General features: G+C 45.6%; 1 protein-coding gene across 1 annotated transcript; it reads left to right on the top strand.

Annotated features, from left to right (window-relative positions):
• Positions 1-14,162: 14,162 nt before the first annotated feature.
• LOC129814866 (zinc finger and SCAN domain-containing protein 21-like) lies at positions 14,163-17,730 on the top strand. The gene is made up of 2 exons (XM_055867972.1): positions 14,163-14,679; positions 15,124-17,730. The coding sequence occupies exons 1-2, from the start codon at positions 14,499-14,501 to the stop codon at positions 16,038-16,040; spliced, it is 1,098 nt and encodes a 365-aa protein (XP_055723947.1). The 5' UTR covers positions 14,163-14,498; the 3' UTR covers positions 16,041-17,730.
• The last annotated feature ends 90 nt before the right edge of the window (positions 17,731-17,820 follow it).

Genomic DNA, 17,820 nt, shown 5'->3' with positions numbered 1-17,820 from the left:
ATACATTTAAACTCAGTTTTTCACAATTCCTGACATTTAATCCGAGTAAAAATCCATGTCTTAGGTCAGTTAGGATCACCACTTTATTTTAAGAAAGTGAAATGTCAGAATAATAGTAGAGAATGATTTATTTCAGATTTTATTTCATTCATCACATTCCCAGTGGGTCAGAAGTTTACATACACAAATAGTATTTGGTAGCATTGCCTTTAAATTGTTTAACTTGGGTCTAACGTTTCAGGTAGCCTTCCACAAGCCTCCCACAATTGTCGGGTGAATTTTGGCCCATTCCTCCTGACAGAGCTGGTGTAACTGTCACGTTCCTGACCGGTTTTCTGTTATTTTGTATGTGTTTGACGGTCAGGGCGTGAGTTTGGGTGGGTAGTCTATGTTATGTGTTTCTATGTTTGTTTAAGGGTGATCTGATATGGCTCTCAGTTAGAGGCAGGTGGTTTTCATTTCCTCTGATTGAGAGTCATATTAAGGTAGGTGTTTTCACATTGTTTGTTTGTGGATGGTTGTTTCCTGTGTCAGTGTTTGTTGCACCATACGGGACTGTATCGTGAGTTCGTTTTGTTTGTAGTCAGTACTTGTTCGTTCGTTCTTTGTTACGTGTAAGTTCGTAGTCAATCAATCAATCAAGTTTATTTTATATAGCCCTTCGTACATCAGCTAATATCTCGAAGTGCTGTACAGAGACCCAGCCTAAAACCCCAAACAGCTAGAATGCAGGTGAAGAAGCACGGTGGCTAGGAAAAACTCCATAGAAAGGCCAAGACCTAGGAAGAAACCTAGAGAGGAACCAGGCTATGAGGGGTGGCCAGTCCTCTTCTGGCTGTGCCGGGTGAGTCCAGGTCTGTCTACTTCGTTTGTTGTTTTGGTATTTGTTCAAGAGTTTTCTGTCTTCGTCTGGTTCCTTGTAATAAATAATATGTATAACTCCACCGCTGCATTTTGGTCTAATCCTTGCTACTCCTCTTCGGATGAAGAGAAAGAGGAAGCCCGTTACAGTAACTGAGTCAGGTTTGTAGGCCTCCTTGCTCGCACACACTTTTTCAGTTCTGCCCACAGATTTTCTATAGGATTGAGGTCAGGGCTTGGATGGCCACTCCAATACATTGACTTTGTTGTCCCTAAGCCATTTTGCCACAACTTTGGAAGTATGCTTGTCCATTTAAGACCCATTTGCGACCAAGCTTTAACTTCCTAACTGATGCTTTGAGATGTTGCTTCAATATATCCACATAATTTTCCACCCTCATGATGCCATCTATTTTGTGAAGTGCACCTGTCCCTCCTGCAGCAAAGCACCCCCACAACATGATGCTGCCACCCCCGTCCTTCACAGTTGGGATGTTCTTTGGCTTGCAAGCCTCCCCTTTTTTCCTCCAAACATAACGATGGTCATTATGGCCAAACAGTTCTATTTTTGTTTCATCAGACCAGAGGACATTTCTCCAAAAAGTATAATCTTTGTCCCCATGTGCAGTTGCAAACTGTAGTCTGGCTTTTTTATGGCGGTTTTGGAGCAGTGGCTTCTTAGTTGCTGAGCGGCCTTTCAGGTTATGTCGATATAGGACTCGTTTTACTGTGGATATAGATACTTTTGTAACATTTTATTCCAGCATCTTCACAAGGTCCTTTGCTGTTGTTCTGGGATTGATTTGCACTTTTCACACCAAAATACGTTCATCTCTAGGAGACAGAACTCGTCTTCTTCCTGAGCGGTATGACGGCTGCGTGGTTCCATGGTGTTTATACTTGCGTACTATTGTTTGTACAGATGAACGTGGTACCTTCAGGCATTGGAAATTGCTCCCAAGGATGAACCAGACTTGTGGAGGACTACAATTTTTTTTTCTGAGGTCTTGGCTGATTTCTTTTGATTTTCCCATGATATCAAGCAAAGAGGCACTCAGTTTGAAGGTAGGCCTTGAAATACATCCACAGGAACACCTCCAATTGACTCAAATTATGTCAATTAGCCTATCAGAAGCTTCTAAAGCCATGACATAATTTTCTGGAATTTTCCAAGCTGTTTAAAGACACAGTCAACTTACTGTATGTAAACTTCTGACCCACTGGAATTGTGAAACTGAACTATAAGTGAAATAATCTGTCTGTAAACAATTGTTGGAAAAATGACTTGTCATGCACACAGTAGATGTCCTAACCGACTTGCCAAAACTATAGTTTGTTAACAAGAAATTTGTGGTGGTTGAAAAATGAGTTTTAATGACTCCAACCTAAGTGTATGTAAACTTCCCACTTCAACTGTGTGTGTGTAGATATGTATGTGTAATTATGTGTGTGTGTGTGTGTATGTATATAGAGTCCATTCCCCAAAGAATTTAAACTATTCTGAGGGCGAAAGGGGGTGCAACTCAATATTAGCAAGGTGTTCCTAATGTTGGGTACACTCATTGTCTTAAGTTAACTGAAAATAGACAAGTGGATACACAGACGAGAAATACTAACAGTGTTTGTTCCTATAGGCCTGCTGTGGAACATGCGGAATAGCCCACGTGGAATGCCATTATCTATGGTTGACCCCGGAGGCGCCACTATGTACCGACTGTGGAGAGGTCTAGAGCGATAGAAGAGATCCGTGCGGTGGCAGTAGGTTTTCACGAATCTGTGCCGGCGGTAGATGTGGAAAGGTCCAAAAATCTTGAGGTACAGGTCACACCTTATTGGTGCTCCGTAAGGGCTCACAAGGGGTGGAGTGTGCCAGAGGAAGCTTGAGGGAAAGGGTTTGGATATATCCATAAGGTGATGGTGAAGTCATGGGCAAAGCCAAGTGGGGGCAGAACCCGAACCATTCACCTGGACAATGGAAAGGTTATCTACCAGGAGAGAGCATTAAATCAATGGAGGGGGTGTCCAAACCCATGAGATGGATGTAACTCTCAATTCTGCTGAGCTTACACTTCATTCAGGCACGGAGGGAACATGAGGCCAGAAAAACAAAGATTCGTCATATGGCAAAAAAAAACAGGAAAGCAAGAGCTAAGCGGCGCCATAGAGTCGGTATTCTTACTGGCAACGTCAGCACCTTCGCAACCGACAGCAACATCAACAGAGCTAAAGATGGAGAATGGGGAAGAACAACAGGCAATGGAACATGAACTTCCTCCAACCCCCTCCTTTGACATCCTTCTAGAGGTCGACCAAGTGCAACGAAGAATGGGACTGTTTTTAGTTCTACTTGTTGGAACGGTTTTATTTCTGGGGTTGGAGATTGTTACTTTTTCTGAATTCTTATAGACTTCAGTTAGACGTAAGCCTTCTTTATACCCACAGGGGCAGAGTTATATTTTAATTTTAGGAGGAATAGGATTGGGTTTCTCGTGGTGGGGAGCTTGGGTGCCCATAGGATAATAGACTCTTTGCAATGGGCTTCGCTTGAATAAAAACAGGCAGTGAATTTCTCTGGCTAGGGCCACTGACCGAAATAGAGCAGAGGTTTTCCTCTTTTTAACTACCATGTGGGTACATGCTTAGGGTCTTTATAATGCTTTAGGATGGTAGGCTAAAGCTGAGATGGTAACTATACCTCTCATCCCGTGTGACAATAAGTCCCATTGCGGTAAGTAACTCCAGGTTCACAGGTGAAGGGTTTGTGGCGCACACCCATGGGTGTAAAACTAATATTTACTCTGAACAAAAATATAAATGCAACATGTAAAGTGTTGGTCCCATGTTTCATGAGCTGAAATAAAAGATCCTCAAAATTGTTGGAATTTCTCTACCATAAGCCGCCTCCAATGTAGTTTTAGACAATTTGGCAGTACATAAAACCAACCTCACAACTGCAGACCACGTGTATGGCGAGCGGTTTGCTGATGTCAACGTTGTAAACAGAGTGCCCAATGGTGGCAGTGGGGTTATGGTATGGGCAGGCATAAGCTACGGACAACAAACATAATTACATTCTATCAATGGCAATTTGAGTGCACAGAGATACCGTGATGAGATCCTGAGCCCATTGTCATGCCATTCATACACCACCGCATGTTTCAGCATGATAATGCATGGCCCCATGTCGCAAGGATGTGTACACGAATCCTGGAAGATTTCACAGTTCTTCCATGGCCTGCATACTCACCCATTTGAGAATGTTTGGGATGCTCTGGATCGACGTGTACAAAAGCGTGTTCCAGTTCCTGCCAATATCCAACAACTTTGCACAGCCATTGAAGAGGAGTGGGACAACATTCCACAGGCCACAATCAACAGCCTAATCAACTTTATGCGAAGGAGATGTGTTGCGTTGCATGAGACAAATGGGGGTCACACCAGATACTGACTGGTTTTCTGATCCACTCCCTTACCTTTTTTTTAAGGTATCTGTGACCAACAGATACATATCTACATTCCCAGTCATGTGAAATCCAAAGATTAGGACCTAATCAATTTATTACAATTGACTGATTTCCTTATCTGAAATGTAAGTAAGTAAAATCTTTGAAATTGTTGCATGTTGCATTTAATATTTTTGTTCAGTATAATAATAACAGTTGCGGAGTAAGTATAGTCACCACTCAAATTCCCCTGCTCTTATAGTCCTACGAAAGCCTGATGAACTACAGGTCGCCCTACCCCTGAGCTAGATGTCTCGCTGAGTGGCTTTTAAACAACGTTTCTCCCACCCCACCTGTCGGCTGCCGAGTGTGAAGCGGTTCCCTAGGATCAGGACTGGGCTGTAACGACAACACCTGTAGGTAATAGGCGTAAAACGGGTAACCTAGGCTAGCTCATTAATCTCAAGGGAGAGACTTGAGGCAGTGTGAGCTTGAACAAAAGAGCCTTAGGTGGGACAACTAAAAGGTTAGGCCAAAATACAATAACAAAAGAAAACAGGCTGTGTAAGAAAAACTTGGAAAGTTGGGTTTAAAGTCGATGGGCTCATCTAAAACTTACGCCTGGGAAAACTGGTATCCTGCGTGTGAGAACATAGCGGTAATGGAAGCAAGGCCGAAGCTCTTGTCCAAGAACTGTGTTACAGGGAACACGGTCAATTGTGAATGAAAGGCTAAAATAAAAATTGGTGACGAGGGGTGTGACTGAGCGAGTATGGGAGAAACAACCATTGTCAATAGGGCAGGGCGACATGGCCAAAATATCATGACATTTTTGACGGTATTTTGTTTTTTTAATGTTTTTGAATAATAAAAGTTCAAAATATGCTTTGAGTAGTTCATGACCCTAGGGGTTATTTCAAATGGTGATTTCTCCATTCTGAATGTTTTATACTGTTCAATCCAAATTCAAACAAAACCCGGCTGTATTAGCTAGCTAGCCAGCGAACACAATTTATTTTAGCTAGAACTTGCTAATAGACAAACTAGCAGACTGGAAGATACGCAAACTAATAGTGTAATTATAGAACGCTTGTAGGAAGCATCATTGTTGTCACCAACATCTTTATGCATCTGACCATGCAGACTGCAGAATCTCCTTGAGTGACAGTGGGCAGGGCTTGGTGTGGGAGCAGCATGCAGCAGGAGGAGACGGAGAAAGACAGCACTACCCCGGAGGTGCTACTGATACTCACCAATGACAGCCTCAAGGCAAACGGGGTATGACGCCAAGTGGGATAAAATGTACAAAGACTACTATCTGGACATTACCCCGGGTGTTAAGGTGGGGTGACTATAATCCAGAGGCATAGTAAGAGTGCAGAAACACAGGCTGACGGTCCCATGGCAGCTCAGGTGGGGGCTGCCCGGGTAAGGCTGTATCCAGACCAAAGTGGCTATGGTGGAGCTGTTCAGAAAGGGACAGCTCCCCGGGTAGCGGAAGGTCCCACAGCACCAGTGTGGGAGGAAGGGAGAGTGGGTCCCCTAACACTGCCAGAGCCTGAGACTAGGAGCCCATACTTGCAAAACGGAGGATCTGTCTGTTTTGCTAAAGGGTCTTAAAATAACCAACAGAACGGGGATGTGCCAAGGGGGCCTCAAGGGAGCCAGTGGGGAAGGAACTGCGTGCTCCAGGCCAGGTGGTTATACAGCACCCCAGAATATAGGAGACCTAAAGGAAGGAGGTACCCCTAGGCTGGTAAAGTCAGAGCCGTGGAGTTGGGGAGTTCAGAAAACATTCAGGGAGCAGATGGAGGATCGGAGAAGGGTTATCCGAGACATGTCAGAAGTGTCAGGGTTCGACCCAAGAACAGTGTCCAAGGTGCTCCCTAACAAAAGGGTAGGTCAATGGTTGGTGGGGTTGGATGATTTTTTGATTTGATTTTGATTTAGCCAAATGGCAACACCTAGTCTTACTGGGGACCGACATATAACGAAAAAGACATTACAGACAAAACACTTTACAATTTAAAAACATTAACATGTAGGGTGTGTGTGCATCTATCACTTACACATGTCAGTACATACACACAACAAGTAGGTCACATGAAGGAGAGGCGTTGTGCCGTGAGGTGTTGCTTTATTTGTTTTTCAAAACCAGGTTTGCTGTTGACTTGCACTATATAAGATGGAAGGGAGTTCCATGCACTCATGGCTCTGTATAATGGTCACGTGGAATTTGACTGCTGTCATGACTCGTGACCGCTGGTGTGGCAGTAATACGGTCACTGTAACCGCCATAGTCTAATCTTGAAGTGACAAAAGCATGGATTCGCTTTACGCATAATTTTTTAAACAAAAAGTTTCAAATATTCAGAAATTGACACATTGAACCCCTTTTTTTAAGGCACCCATCAGAATGAGTTTTTCCCAAAAAAAGGGGCTTTATTACAGACAGAAATACACCCGAGTTGCATCAGCTGTCTGGGAGGCTGGCCTCAGATGATCCTGCAGGTGAAGAAGCCGGATGTGGAGGTCCTGCGCTGGTGAGGTTACACGTGGTCTGTGAAGCCGGTTGGGCGTACTGACAAATTCTCTAAAACGACGTTGGAGGCGGCTTATGGTAGAGAAATTAACATTGAATTCTCTGGCAACAGCTCTGGTGGACATTCCTGCAGTCAGCATGCCAATTACACGCCCCCTCAAAAGTTGAGACATCTGTGGCATTGTGTTATGTGACAAAACTGCACATTTTAGAGTGGCATTTTATTGTCCCCAGCACAAGGTGCACCTGTGTAATGACCATGCTGTTTAATGTGGAGAAAATTGGCAGTATATTTCGAGAGAGTGCTCAGAGGCAGAGGAGCCGTCTCACATGGAGAACTCTACAAGGTGCAAGTAGTAGTAACCCCACCTCCCAGTGAGAATGACAGACACATGTAACGTTACCCTACCATATTTGACAGCAGTGGCACGTATACATGGATGGCAAAGGAAACCCGGCTACCCCAAACATTTGACAAATAATTACATGTTCAATCATTTTTCTTTCGTCTGTGTTTTCATAATTTTCCGTAAATTCGCAAACGGCTGAATCTCGGACAAATCATCCGAGTGAGAGAAACAGCACCCCTCTGTCTCAGTTTGTGTAGCCCATGTATCTGATGCTGTCTGGACCAAAACATGTTGCCGCCGTAGCATTTGATTAATCCAAACCTGGCCAAAAGAGCACACTTCCTTGGCTAAATGGAGAAATCTGGAAACTGATGAAAGAACGAGATCATTCTCTAAAAACAGCCCTGGATGACCAACGGTTGGAGTCATGATGATGGTCGCTTCTTGAAGGAACGAAAAGAAGAGTAAGAGAAACACACATGAATACATATAGAAAAAAGACTTATTGGAAGCAAGCCTATATCCTGCCAGAGATTGAATGATTTTAGTTTAATGGAAACCGTTATACAGTACAGTGTTTGATATGATATAGAGAACACAGTGAAAGTCTAGGGAGCGGCAGGCAGGGCTAGTTTTCAATACCCCTTCTACATGTGCAGTACTTTCAATTACATCAGAAGACTACATGAATACAGAGGTTACATGCCAAATGGTACTCTATTCCTTTCATAGTAAACTACTTTAGACCAGCAACCTATAGTGCCTGGTCAAAAATAGTGTACTATATGGAGAATAGGGTAGAAACATCTTAAGGCTCATCAGTAATGTTTCCCTTGTCGCACAGATGGATAACGTTGTGTGAGACTCCTTCGGGTTTCCCCCCAAACGAAGATTGATATCGCCTGAACCTAATGTAGCTACGGTTAGCTAGCTATATAAAAGAATGAACGACGACAATATGAGTGTCACGTCCTGACCATAGTTCTAATGTGTTTTGCTTGTTTTAGTGTTGGTCAGGACGTGAGCTGGGTGGGCATTCTGTGTTGTGTGTCTAGTTTGTCTGTTTCTGTGTTCAGCCTAATATGGTTCTCAATCAGAGGCAGCTGTCAATCGTTGTCCCTGATTGAGAATCATATATAGGTGGCTTGTTTTGTGTTGGGGATTGTGGGTGGTTGTTTCCTGTGTCAGTGTTTGTGCCACACGGGACTGTGACGGTTAGTTTGTGTCACGTTCCTGACCTATTTCTGTTAGTTTTATGTGTTAGTTGGTCAGGACGTGAGTTTGGGTGGGCATTCTATGTTTTCTGTTTCTATGTTGGTTTATGGGTTGCCTGGTATGGCTCTTAATTAGAGGCAGGTGTTTGGCGTTCCTCTAATTAAGAGTCATATTTAGGTAGGTGTTTTCACAGTGTTCGTTGTGGGTGATTGTCTCCTGTGTTTGTGTATGTCGTTGCGCCACACGGGACTGGTTTCGGTTTGTTTGTTCAGTGTCATTTTATGTGTAGGTTTTTTTCCCTGTTCGTGCGTTCTCGTGTGTTATGTGAGTCCGTCGTTCAGATCTGTCTACACCGTTTATTTGTTTTGTTAGTGTATTAGTCGAGTTCGTGTTTTTTCGTTAATAAATCATGTCTACAAACTCAGCTGCATTTTGGTTCAAAGGAAAGCCGTTACAGAATCACCCACCAATCCAGAACCAAGCGGCGTGAGTTCGAGCAGGATTCTACACAGGTATCATGGACTTGGGAGGAAATATTGGACGGGAAAGGTCCATGGGCACAGTCGGGAGAATATCGCCGCGCTCGTGAGGAGATGGAGGCAGCGAGAGCCCAAGAGCGTTGGTATGAGGAGGCAGCTAGGAGACGTGACTGGAAGTCCGAGAGGAGACCCCAAAAATTTCTTGGGGGGGGGCTAAGAGGTAGTGGACCAAGGGCAGGTAGGAGACCTGCGCCCACTTCCCAGGCTTACCGTGGAGAGCGGGAGTACGGGCAGGCGCCGTGTTACGCAGTAGAGCGCACGGTGTCTCCTGTATGAGTGCATAGCCCAGTGCGGTTTATTCCACCTCCCCGCACTGGTAGGGCTAGATTGGGCATTGAGCCAGGTGTCATGAGGCCGGCTCAACGCGTCTGGTCTCCAGTGCGTCTCCTCGGGCCGGCTTACATGGCACCAGCCTTACGCATGGTGTCCCCGGTTCGCCTACATAGCCCGGTGCGGGTTATTCCACCTCCCCGCACTGGTCGGGCGACGGGGGGCATTCAACCAGGTAAGGTTGGGCAGGCTCGGTGCTCAAGGGAGCCAGTACGCCTTCACGGTCAGGTATTTCCGGCACTACCTCCCCGACCCAGCCCAGTACCACCAGTGCCTACACCACGCACCAGGCTTCCAGTGCGTTTTCAGAGTCCTGTGCCTCCTCCACGCACTCTCCCTATGGTGCGTGTCTCCAGCCTAGTGCCTCCAGTTCCGGCACCGCGCACTAAGCCACATGTGCGTCTCCTAAGTCCTGTGCACACTGTTGTTTCTCCCCGTACTCGTCCTGATGTGCGTGCACTCAGCCCGGTGCCACCAGTGCCGGTACCACGCACCAGGAATATAGCACGCTTTGAGAGTTCAGTGTACCCTGTCCCTGCTCCCCGCACTAGGCTTGAAGTGCGTGTCCTCAGTCAGGTGCCTCCAGTTACGGCACCACGCACCAAGCCTACAGTGCGTCTCAGCCGGCCAGAGTCTGCTGTCTGCCCAACGGTGCATGAACTGCCTGTCTGCCATGAGCCTGCAAAGCTGCCCGTCTGCCATGAGCCTACAGAGCCTTCCGCCAGACAGGAGCAGCCAGAGCCTTCCGCCAGACAGGTGCAGTCTGAGCCATCCGTCTCCGCAGCGCCATCTGAGCCATCCGTCTCCGCAGCGCCATCTGAGCCATCCGTCTCCGCAGCGCCGTCTGAGCCATCCGTCTCCGCAGCGCCGTCTGAGCCATCCGTCTCCCCAGCGCCGTCTGAGCCATCCGTCTCCCCAGCGCCGTCTGAGCCATCCGTCTCCCCAGCGCCGTCTGAGCCATCCGTCTGTCCCGAGCCTTTAGAGCCGCCCGTCTGTCCCGAGCCGTCAGAGCCGATAGTCAGTCAGGAGCCGCCAGAGCCAGGTATCAGTCAGGATCTGCCAGAGCCGCCAACCAGACAGGATCTGCCAGAGCCGCCAACCAGACAGGATCTGCCAGAGCCGCCAACCAGACAGGATCTGCCAGAGCCGCCAACCAGACAGGATCTGCCAGAGCCGCCAACCAGACAGGATCTGCCAGAGCCGCCAACCAGACAGGATCTGCCAGAGCCGCCAACCAGACAGGATCTGCCAGAGCCGCCAACCAGACAGGATCTGCCAGAGCCGCCAACCAGACAGGATCTGCCAGAGCCGTCAGTGAGCCATGAGCGTCCAGAGCCTTCAGCCAGACATGAGCGTCCAGAGCCGTCAGCGAGCCATGAGCGTCCAGAGCCGTCAGCGAGCCATGAGCGTCGAGAGCCGTCAGCCAGCCATGAGCGTCGAGAGCCGTCAGCCAGCCATGAGCGTCCAGAGCCGTTAGCCAGTCATGAGCTGTCCCTTAGCCCGGAGCGGCTATTTACCCAGAACTGCCCCTCAGTCCAGAGCTGTCTCTCTGTCCGGAGCTGCCTTTCAGTCCGGAGTTGCCCCTCTATCCTGATTTACCTCTCTATCCTAAGCTACCTCTCTATCCTGATCTATCCCTCTGTCTTGAGCTATCCCTCTGTCTTGATCTATCCATCTGTCCCGGTGCTGCCCCGGTTGTTGATGTTACCAAAAGGATTTGTGGGGGTAAGATGGGGGTGGACATTCATAGGGGGAGATGGAAGCTGGGATTGACTATGGTGGGGTGGGGACCTCGCCCGGAGCCTGAGCCACCACCGTGGTCAGATGCCCACCCAGACCCTCCCCTAGACTTTGTGCTGGTGCGCCCGGAGTTCGCACCTTATGGGGGGGGTTTATGTCACGTTCCTGACCTATTTCTGTTAGTTTTATGTGTTAGTTGGTCAGGACGTGAGTTTGGGTGGGCATTCTATGTTTTCTGTTTCTATGTTGGTTTATGGGTTGCCTGGTATGGCTCTTAATTAGAGGCAGGTGTTTGGCGTTCCTCTAATTAAGAGTCATATTTAGGTAGGTGTTTTCACAGTGTTCGTTGTGGGTGATTGTCTCCTGTGTTTGTGTATGTCGTTGCGCCACACGGGACTGGTTTCGGTTTGTTTGTTCAGTGTCATTTTATGTGTAGGTTTTTTTCCCTGTTCGTGCGTTCTCGTGTGTTATGTGAGTCCGTAGTTCAGATCTGTCTACACCGTTTCTTTGTTTTGTTAGTGTATTAGTCGAGTTCGTGTTTTTTCGTTAATAAATCATGTCTACAAACTCAGCTGCATTTTGGTTCGATCCCTGCTCAAAGCCGTTACAGTTTGTTTGTTATTTTGTATAGTGTCTTGTTTTCGTGTTATTAAATCATGGAAACTTACCACGCTGCACATTAGATTTATAAACGCGGAAATCGACTCTGCCGCTCGAGCATGCTTTTGCGGCACAGTCGATAGCGCGCTGGCCTAAACCCAGGGTCGTTACAATATATTATAGAGAACATCGTCTTTGATGTCTGAATGTAGCCTACTTGTTTATTGATTAGTTTGATTTATTTTAAGCGATTTGGCATCACAGCATTGTCTTGTTTTGCACACTTTGTACAAAATAATAAAATGCAGTACTACAGGATATTTCTTAACGTAGCTCTTTTTTAGCTAGCTATAACTGGCATGTTAACGTATCGCCAACCAGGATTAAACTGACCATGACCTAACCATTTGGGTGGTCTTAACCAATCATAGCATAGTATGATATGGCGGTAAAATGCATCCAATTAAAATTCAGTATGTTTACACATATGAATATTACAAGCATCTTTTAGTAATTTTAAGATTTGCGTTTAAAAAAATCAAGTGTACGAGTAAAATGTGGTGGGAAAAAATGGTGGATGTCAAATGTGGTCTCTCGCTTGAGAAACCCGTTTGAGAACCCATTGACTTCTCAAGTGTTAAGCATTGTTATAAGATGCAATGTGGATGGATGATTCAGTGATTTCATTTCACATTGTCAACTAATTTCTTCGGATTTCTCATCTTCTACACAGTTCAGTAAAGGTGGCCAGTTGGTTTATAATTTGCCAAATTGACTCTTGCGCTTTTATTAATTTATTTAAGCCTATAGGCTTTATGCAGATTTTCGGATAAAAATATTGCCAACCATGACCCGATAATGTTTGGGTATGCTATGCCTAAAATATGTGAAACGTAGGTGAGGAATAATTATGCATTGAGAGAAGGCAGCCATTCAAGCAAGTTGAATTTTAGGCGTTCTCTGCCGGTCGTTAGTTATTTTTGCATTGACTGGCATGTAAACCAAAACTGCCCAAGCGATGGTTGATAGTTCCAGAACCTTGGTTTCTAGGGACGCTGTCCATGGTTCTGAAAAGAGCGCACGTCTGGTCTGTGCATAGAATGTCAGATCAAAACATTGTATAGGGCCGCTGTCCAAGGATCTGAAAATAGCGCTGAAACGTTGTAGCAAATACATTTGATACAGCAGATCAGAACAGAAACAATAATTATTTTCCCCGGATGGTCCAGCATCAAGTTATTTATTTAGGATACTGAATTGCACATTTTCACGGGGCAGAAGTCGTTCCCCTAGGTTCTCATCCATTGTATTTTTGTTGTTCTTGGTTTCTTCATTTTTGTATTTTATCACGAATGAGTTGTCTTCAGTTTGCGATTTCCTTCATTGCCTCTTCGCCCAAAGTGCAACTGTAAATCAAACACCATATTCAGATGGCGTTGAAACTCCGGAGAATATTACCCATCTCCTGTTTTGCAACAGTTGCCAGATCGATGTTTATCCCCTTTTGCGACAGCCATTCCAGAAAGCACTTCACTGCCCAGTTGGTTCGTCTTGATGAACATTTGCTCTGGATAAATCCGGTTCTGGAGTGTCTTAACAACATTAAACCAACATATTTAGACTGACAAAGTGTCCAGAAATGTTTTATTGGCGTGATAAGCAAATATGCAAATGTGGCGATCTAATTAAGTATAACACATTTCAGGAAATACATTTGCATATTTTAAAAACACATTTCAGGAAAATTATAATACAAAAACGTATTGTGTCTACATTAAAATGGTAGAAGTGGATTGTGATTACGGTGGAAATGAACCTATTAGGGTGTGGTACCTGGCCTTACATTTTTTTTTGTGTAACTCTTATGAAAGTTCAATTCCAAACGTTTCCTAAACCGTATCGCAAGAGACGCGTATTTGTGTTTAGACAGCGTTTGGGCAGTGTCGGAGCCTTGGTGCAAAAAGGGATGTTGAATGACGACTAACGCACGCAATGGAATTTTAGTAATGATAAGGGCCATATACAACATTGAGTTAATATTTTTATTTAATATTTATTTAACTAGGCAAGTCAGTTAAGAACAAATTATTATTTACAATGACGGCCTTCACCGGCCAAACCCGACGACGCTGGGCAAATTGTGCGCCGCCCTTAAGGGACTCCCAATCACGGCCGGTTGTGATACAGCCTGGAGATAAGATGGTAAACATTTTTCTAGCTCTTGTAAAAAATAAAAATAAACTCGCTGCATAAGGAGTTGACTGTATTGTGTACTTATACACTGGTATTTATTTTATCTAAATCTTGAATGTATTCCATTGATAACAATAATAACCAAATAGGCTATGAGCTGAACATATTGTAATGAAACAGCAGGAGCAGGTCTCGAACCATCGACCTTCTAGCTCGAAGTCCGGCGCGCTATCGACTGTACCGGAAAAGCATGCTCGTGCGGCAGAGTCGATTTCCGCGGTTATAAAGCCAGGGTCGTTACAGTACTCCCTCCTTTCAAAGAGCGCGTCCTCGCGCTAGCTTGCGACTCTACGTCTTACAGGAACGCGCTCATCGGCCAAGCACACGCACTGTCGTGGATGCAAGGTCCGATCCCACTTCTGACACCAATGAAATGAAACAGCAGGGAGCAGGTCTCGAACCCTCGACCTTCTAGCCCGAAGTCCGGCGTGCGGCAGAGTCGATTTCCACGCGTATTAAACCCAGGGTCGTTACAATATATATTCTGGCCCCATTAGATTTAGGGCCTCGCGTTTTCCTATTATTACGGTAACAGCGGGCATTCCTTGTCACGTGATCAACGAGAGCATCTTTTTGGTCCATTTTGGATGATAGCTGAGTCCTTGTAGCTAACCACGACCCGAAAATGACAAAATTGCAGTTTTTAAACGTATTTTTGACCGAGCGGCTTATGCTCGCTGCCCAGGAGATCTACAAATCTGTCGAAGACACGATTTTGGAATACCAAGAGGAGATTGCGCTCAGGGAGAGGGAGAACGACCATCTGAGACGCAGACTCCGAGACGCTGGGATTGAAATATGGCCAGGTTAGTAGCTAGCGTAGGCTATTATGCTAACGTTAAAGTTAGCGCCGAAACCGCACGCTAAACCAAATTGGTTGCTAAACTGTTGTAACGTTACATGCATTGCCAAGCAACTAAAAGGCAATAATAAAAAAAACATATTTGACACCCTTGTATTAATGTTGCGAGAACTAACTAACGTTAGCTAGTTAATGTTTTTCAGAAAGCTAATAATGGTAGCTACGCTAACGTAGCTCCTTCACGTAACTAGCTAACTAGCCACCTTTGTTCGTTAGCCAGCTAACTAGCTAGCCAACAAGTTATCTAGCTAGCTGCAGAGATTCAGACTCAGCTGTTTTGTTTATCATTTCTGAAATCTAGTTCCTTTGATACGTAAATGTAGTTGATAGTGTTTTTCCTCGATCGTAAATCATATGACTGCCAAGTCCCTCCCTCTCTTCCATCCAGACCGTCAGTCTATGGCACTATTGGAGGAGGAGGATGGCGAGCATCCTCGCCGGGAGTGGAGCCCCAGCATGGGCCATGAGGAGCGAATCCCCATCCTGATCAAGGAGAAACGGGAGCTCAGGTCCAGCCAGGGGGAAGAGCAACTCCGGGGCCATGGCTCCTGCAGCACCCCAGAGTCCATGTTCACTCCTCCCCGCGTCACCAACGAATACCCCCAGGATCCTCCCCACTCCTCTAACCTGCCCCAGAACCCGTCAGTGGAGAACAGAGAGCGGGACCCTGGTCCCAGAACCTCATCCAGACACGTTAAGTCAGAAGTGTCCCACAGAGGCTCATCATCATCATCTTCGTCCAACAGCGTCCCGCAGCCCCTCGCCACAGTCAACCCCAACTGCTCCAACGAGAACAACATTGACATCATTGGAGTGGAGAACGGAGGACAGATGTCTGGGTCTAAAGGACGAGCTGGTGGGAGCAGAGGTCAGGGCTCCCACTTAGGTGACCAGGGCAGTAACGCGGCCGCAGAGTGTGGAAAATCGCCCCTCCAGGTGCACGTGTCATCGTTCTGCTGCAAGGTGTGTGGGGAGGCGTTCAGCCACGTCGGACACCTGCATGTACATGTCCAGGTGCACACCCGGGAGAAGCCGTACCGCTGCGGGGTGTGTGGGAAGTGTTGCAGCTCCTCCGGCAGGCTCCAGGAGCATGCCAGGAGTCACACTGGAGAGAAGCCGTTCCGCTGCCAGATCTGTGGGAAGGGATTCACCCAGATGGCCCATTTGAAGGTCCACATGCGGATCCACACGGGAGAGAAACCATACAGCTGCCCAGTGTGTGGAAAGTGCTTCAGCCGCTCCGACAAAATCAAACGTCATCTCCAGACCCACAGCCGTGAGGGCACTTACTTCTCAGGGCAGTAAGATGAGGGAGACCACCGGTGGATGTTAATGAGCGACTGAGTCTGTATGAATGAATGAATTACTGATTATGGGACATTTTTTAAAAGCTAAAATTGCTGCCATTTAAGACGGCTTGTTATTTTTCTCTCTCTCAAAGAGCTAGGGATTCTGCGACTTTCTTAGAGAATGTTTTATCTCCTAGTTAACACTTCTCTCCATGCCATAGTTTTTCTCTCATGCAGTAGATTTGTATAGTCGATTTACTATGTGTCCATTTACTTTTTGTACTTGTCACTGAATGGGATAATAGGGAATCTTTAAACGCCAAATTGAACGATTTAGTAGCTAGTCTTTCTGAATGATTTAGTCTTTACTTTTAGTAATGAACTTGGTAGCATGATGATAATGAAGTCTTCCACTATGCGCCTTGAAATGGAGATGCATTCAGGCTTGCAACAATAAGCAGCATTCCAAAACTTGGTGGTCTTGCCCCAGACGATTTGCACAGGGCCAATTTCACACATTTCTAAAATAAGTTGTTTTAAATGTTTGTTTAAAAAATAAAAAATAATAAAGTATATAACACCTTCTTCTTAAACCCACTAATCTTATTTCCTCAGTCAGCTGGCTGAAATACGTAAGATGTTTTTATTTGTAATTCTAATTAATATTGGCTAACCGTATGACATTGTCTATAAACAGTTGTCCATTCCTTGAGTTTACTAATATGGATATAAGTACACATATTCACCATTTGTTAGTTAGGGTCAGGTAGGTTTAGCAATAGCCCTGCCTGCTCTATTCAAGGTTTCTGTACGGTTAGTCACCTAAAGCCTCCCTGATGCAACTGATGTTAAAGGACCATTTGCCTCTCTCCTTTGTCATCGTTGCAGAACGGTGTACTGCCACCTGAATTTCAGTGAACTAACTTATCTTACAATAAAAACATACTTATCAATGAGGATTCAATGCAAAGACTGCTATTTTGCAAGATAAATGTTGCCTTGATAAGGATTGTTTGTGAATTCTGTATATGACCACTATCTCTCCCCCACCTCTGATGCATATAGAGTGTGTGTGTTCTCTCTATGACCCGCACTACAGAATTTGACCAACACGGTGCAGAGACCAGATTCCCCAGCTGAGCCATACAGTATTACCCTGTATCTGAGCTGCTTGTTCCCGATTGTTGGTCCTGAGCTCAGCACTGCACATACTGTATATTCACTATAGTAAAGATCTGTTCTTGATGGCCAGTTGTTTGTAAGTGTAACATATGTTTTGTTACAGACAGATCAAGCCTACTCCTGGAATAAAAAGCAGTTTATACTGCAAGTGCTTGTAATCTAGGGGTAGACTTAATCCAAGTCTGTACGTTTTTAGGAGTTTTTATCAGAATTTGAGCAGTGCCTAGCTGAGAACGAGGCTCATGAACAAGCAGTAGGCCTATGGCCCGGACCAGAAACAAACCATTGCCCCATCCCCTAGGCAAGTGTCTTGGGCAATAGGTGCTTGGGGTTGTTACTAGTAGACAGGGTCTTTATCTCCTCTCAGGTCTGAGGCTACTACAGTAGGCCCTCTAATTTAACCAGCATTCCTCCCCCTCCCACACAGTTTATTCTGGGACACCGCTGCTCCCACACACACATTACTGTACAGTGTTGTATCATTATGTAATAAATGTAATTTTTAAAATAAAGTAGTCTGAGTACCTTGTCTAAATTGTCAGGTTCCTTCTACATAAGGCATAGATGAGCGTTAGAGTGCATTACCTGACGGCGGATCAAATGAAAGTTTGTTT

The sequence above is a fragment of the Salvelinus fontinalis genome, chromosome 18 (genome assembly GCF_029448725.1).
Source record: "Salvelinus fontinalis isolate EN_2023a chromosome 18, ASM2944872v1, whole genome shotgun sequence".
Classification (NCBI taxonomy): domain Eukaryota; kingdom Metazoa; phylum Chordata; class Actinopteri; order Salmoniformes; family Salmonidae; genus Salvelinus; species Salvelinus fontinalis.
Note: the sequence above shows the minus strand (reverse complement) of the source record. Positions and strands in the feature narration are given on the sequence as shown.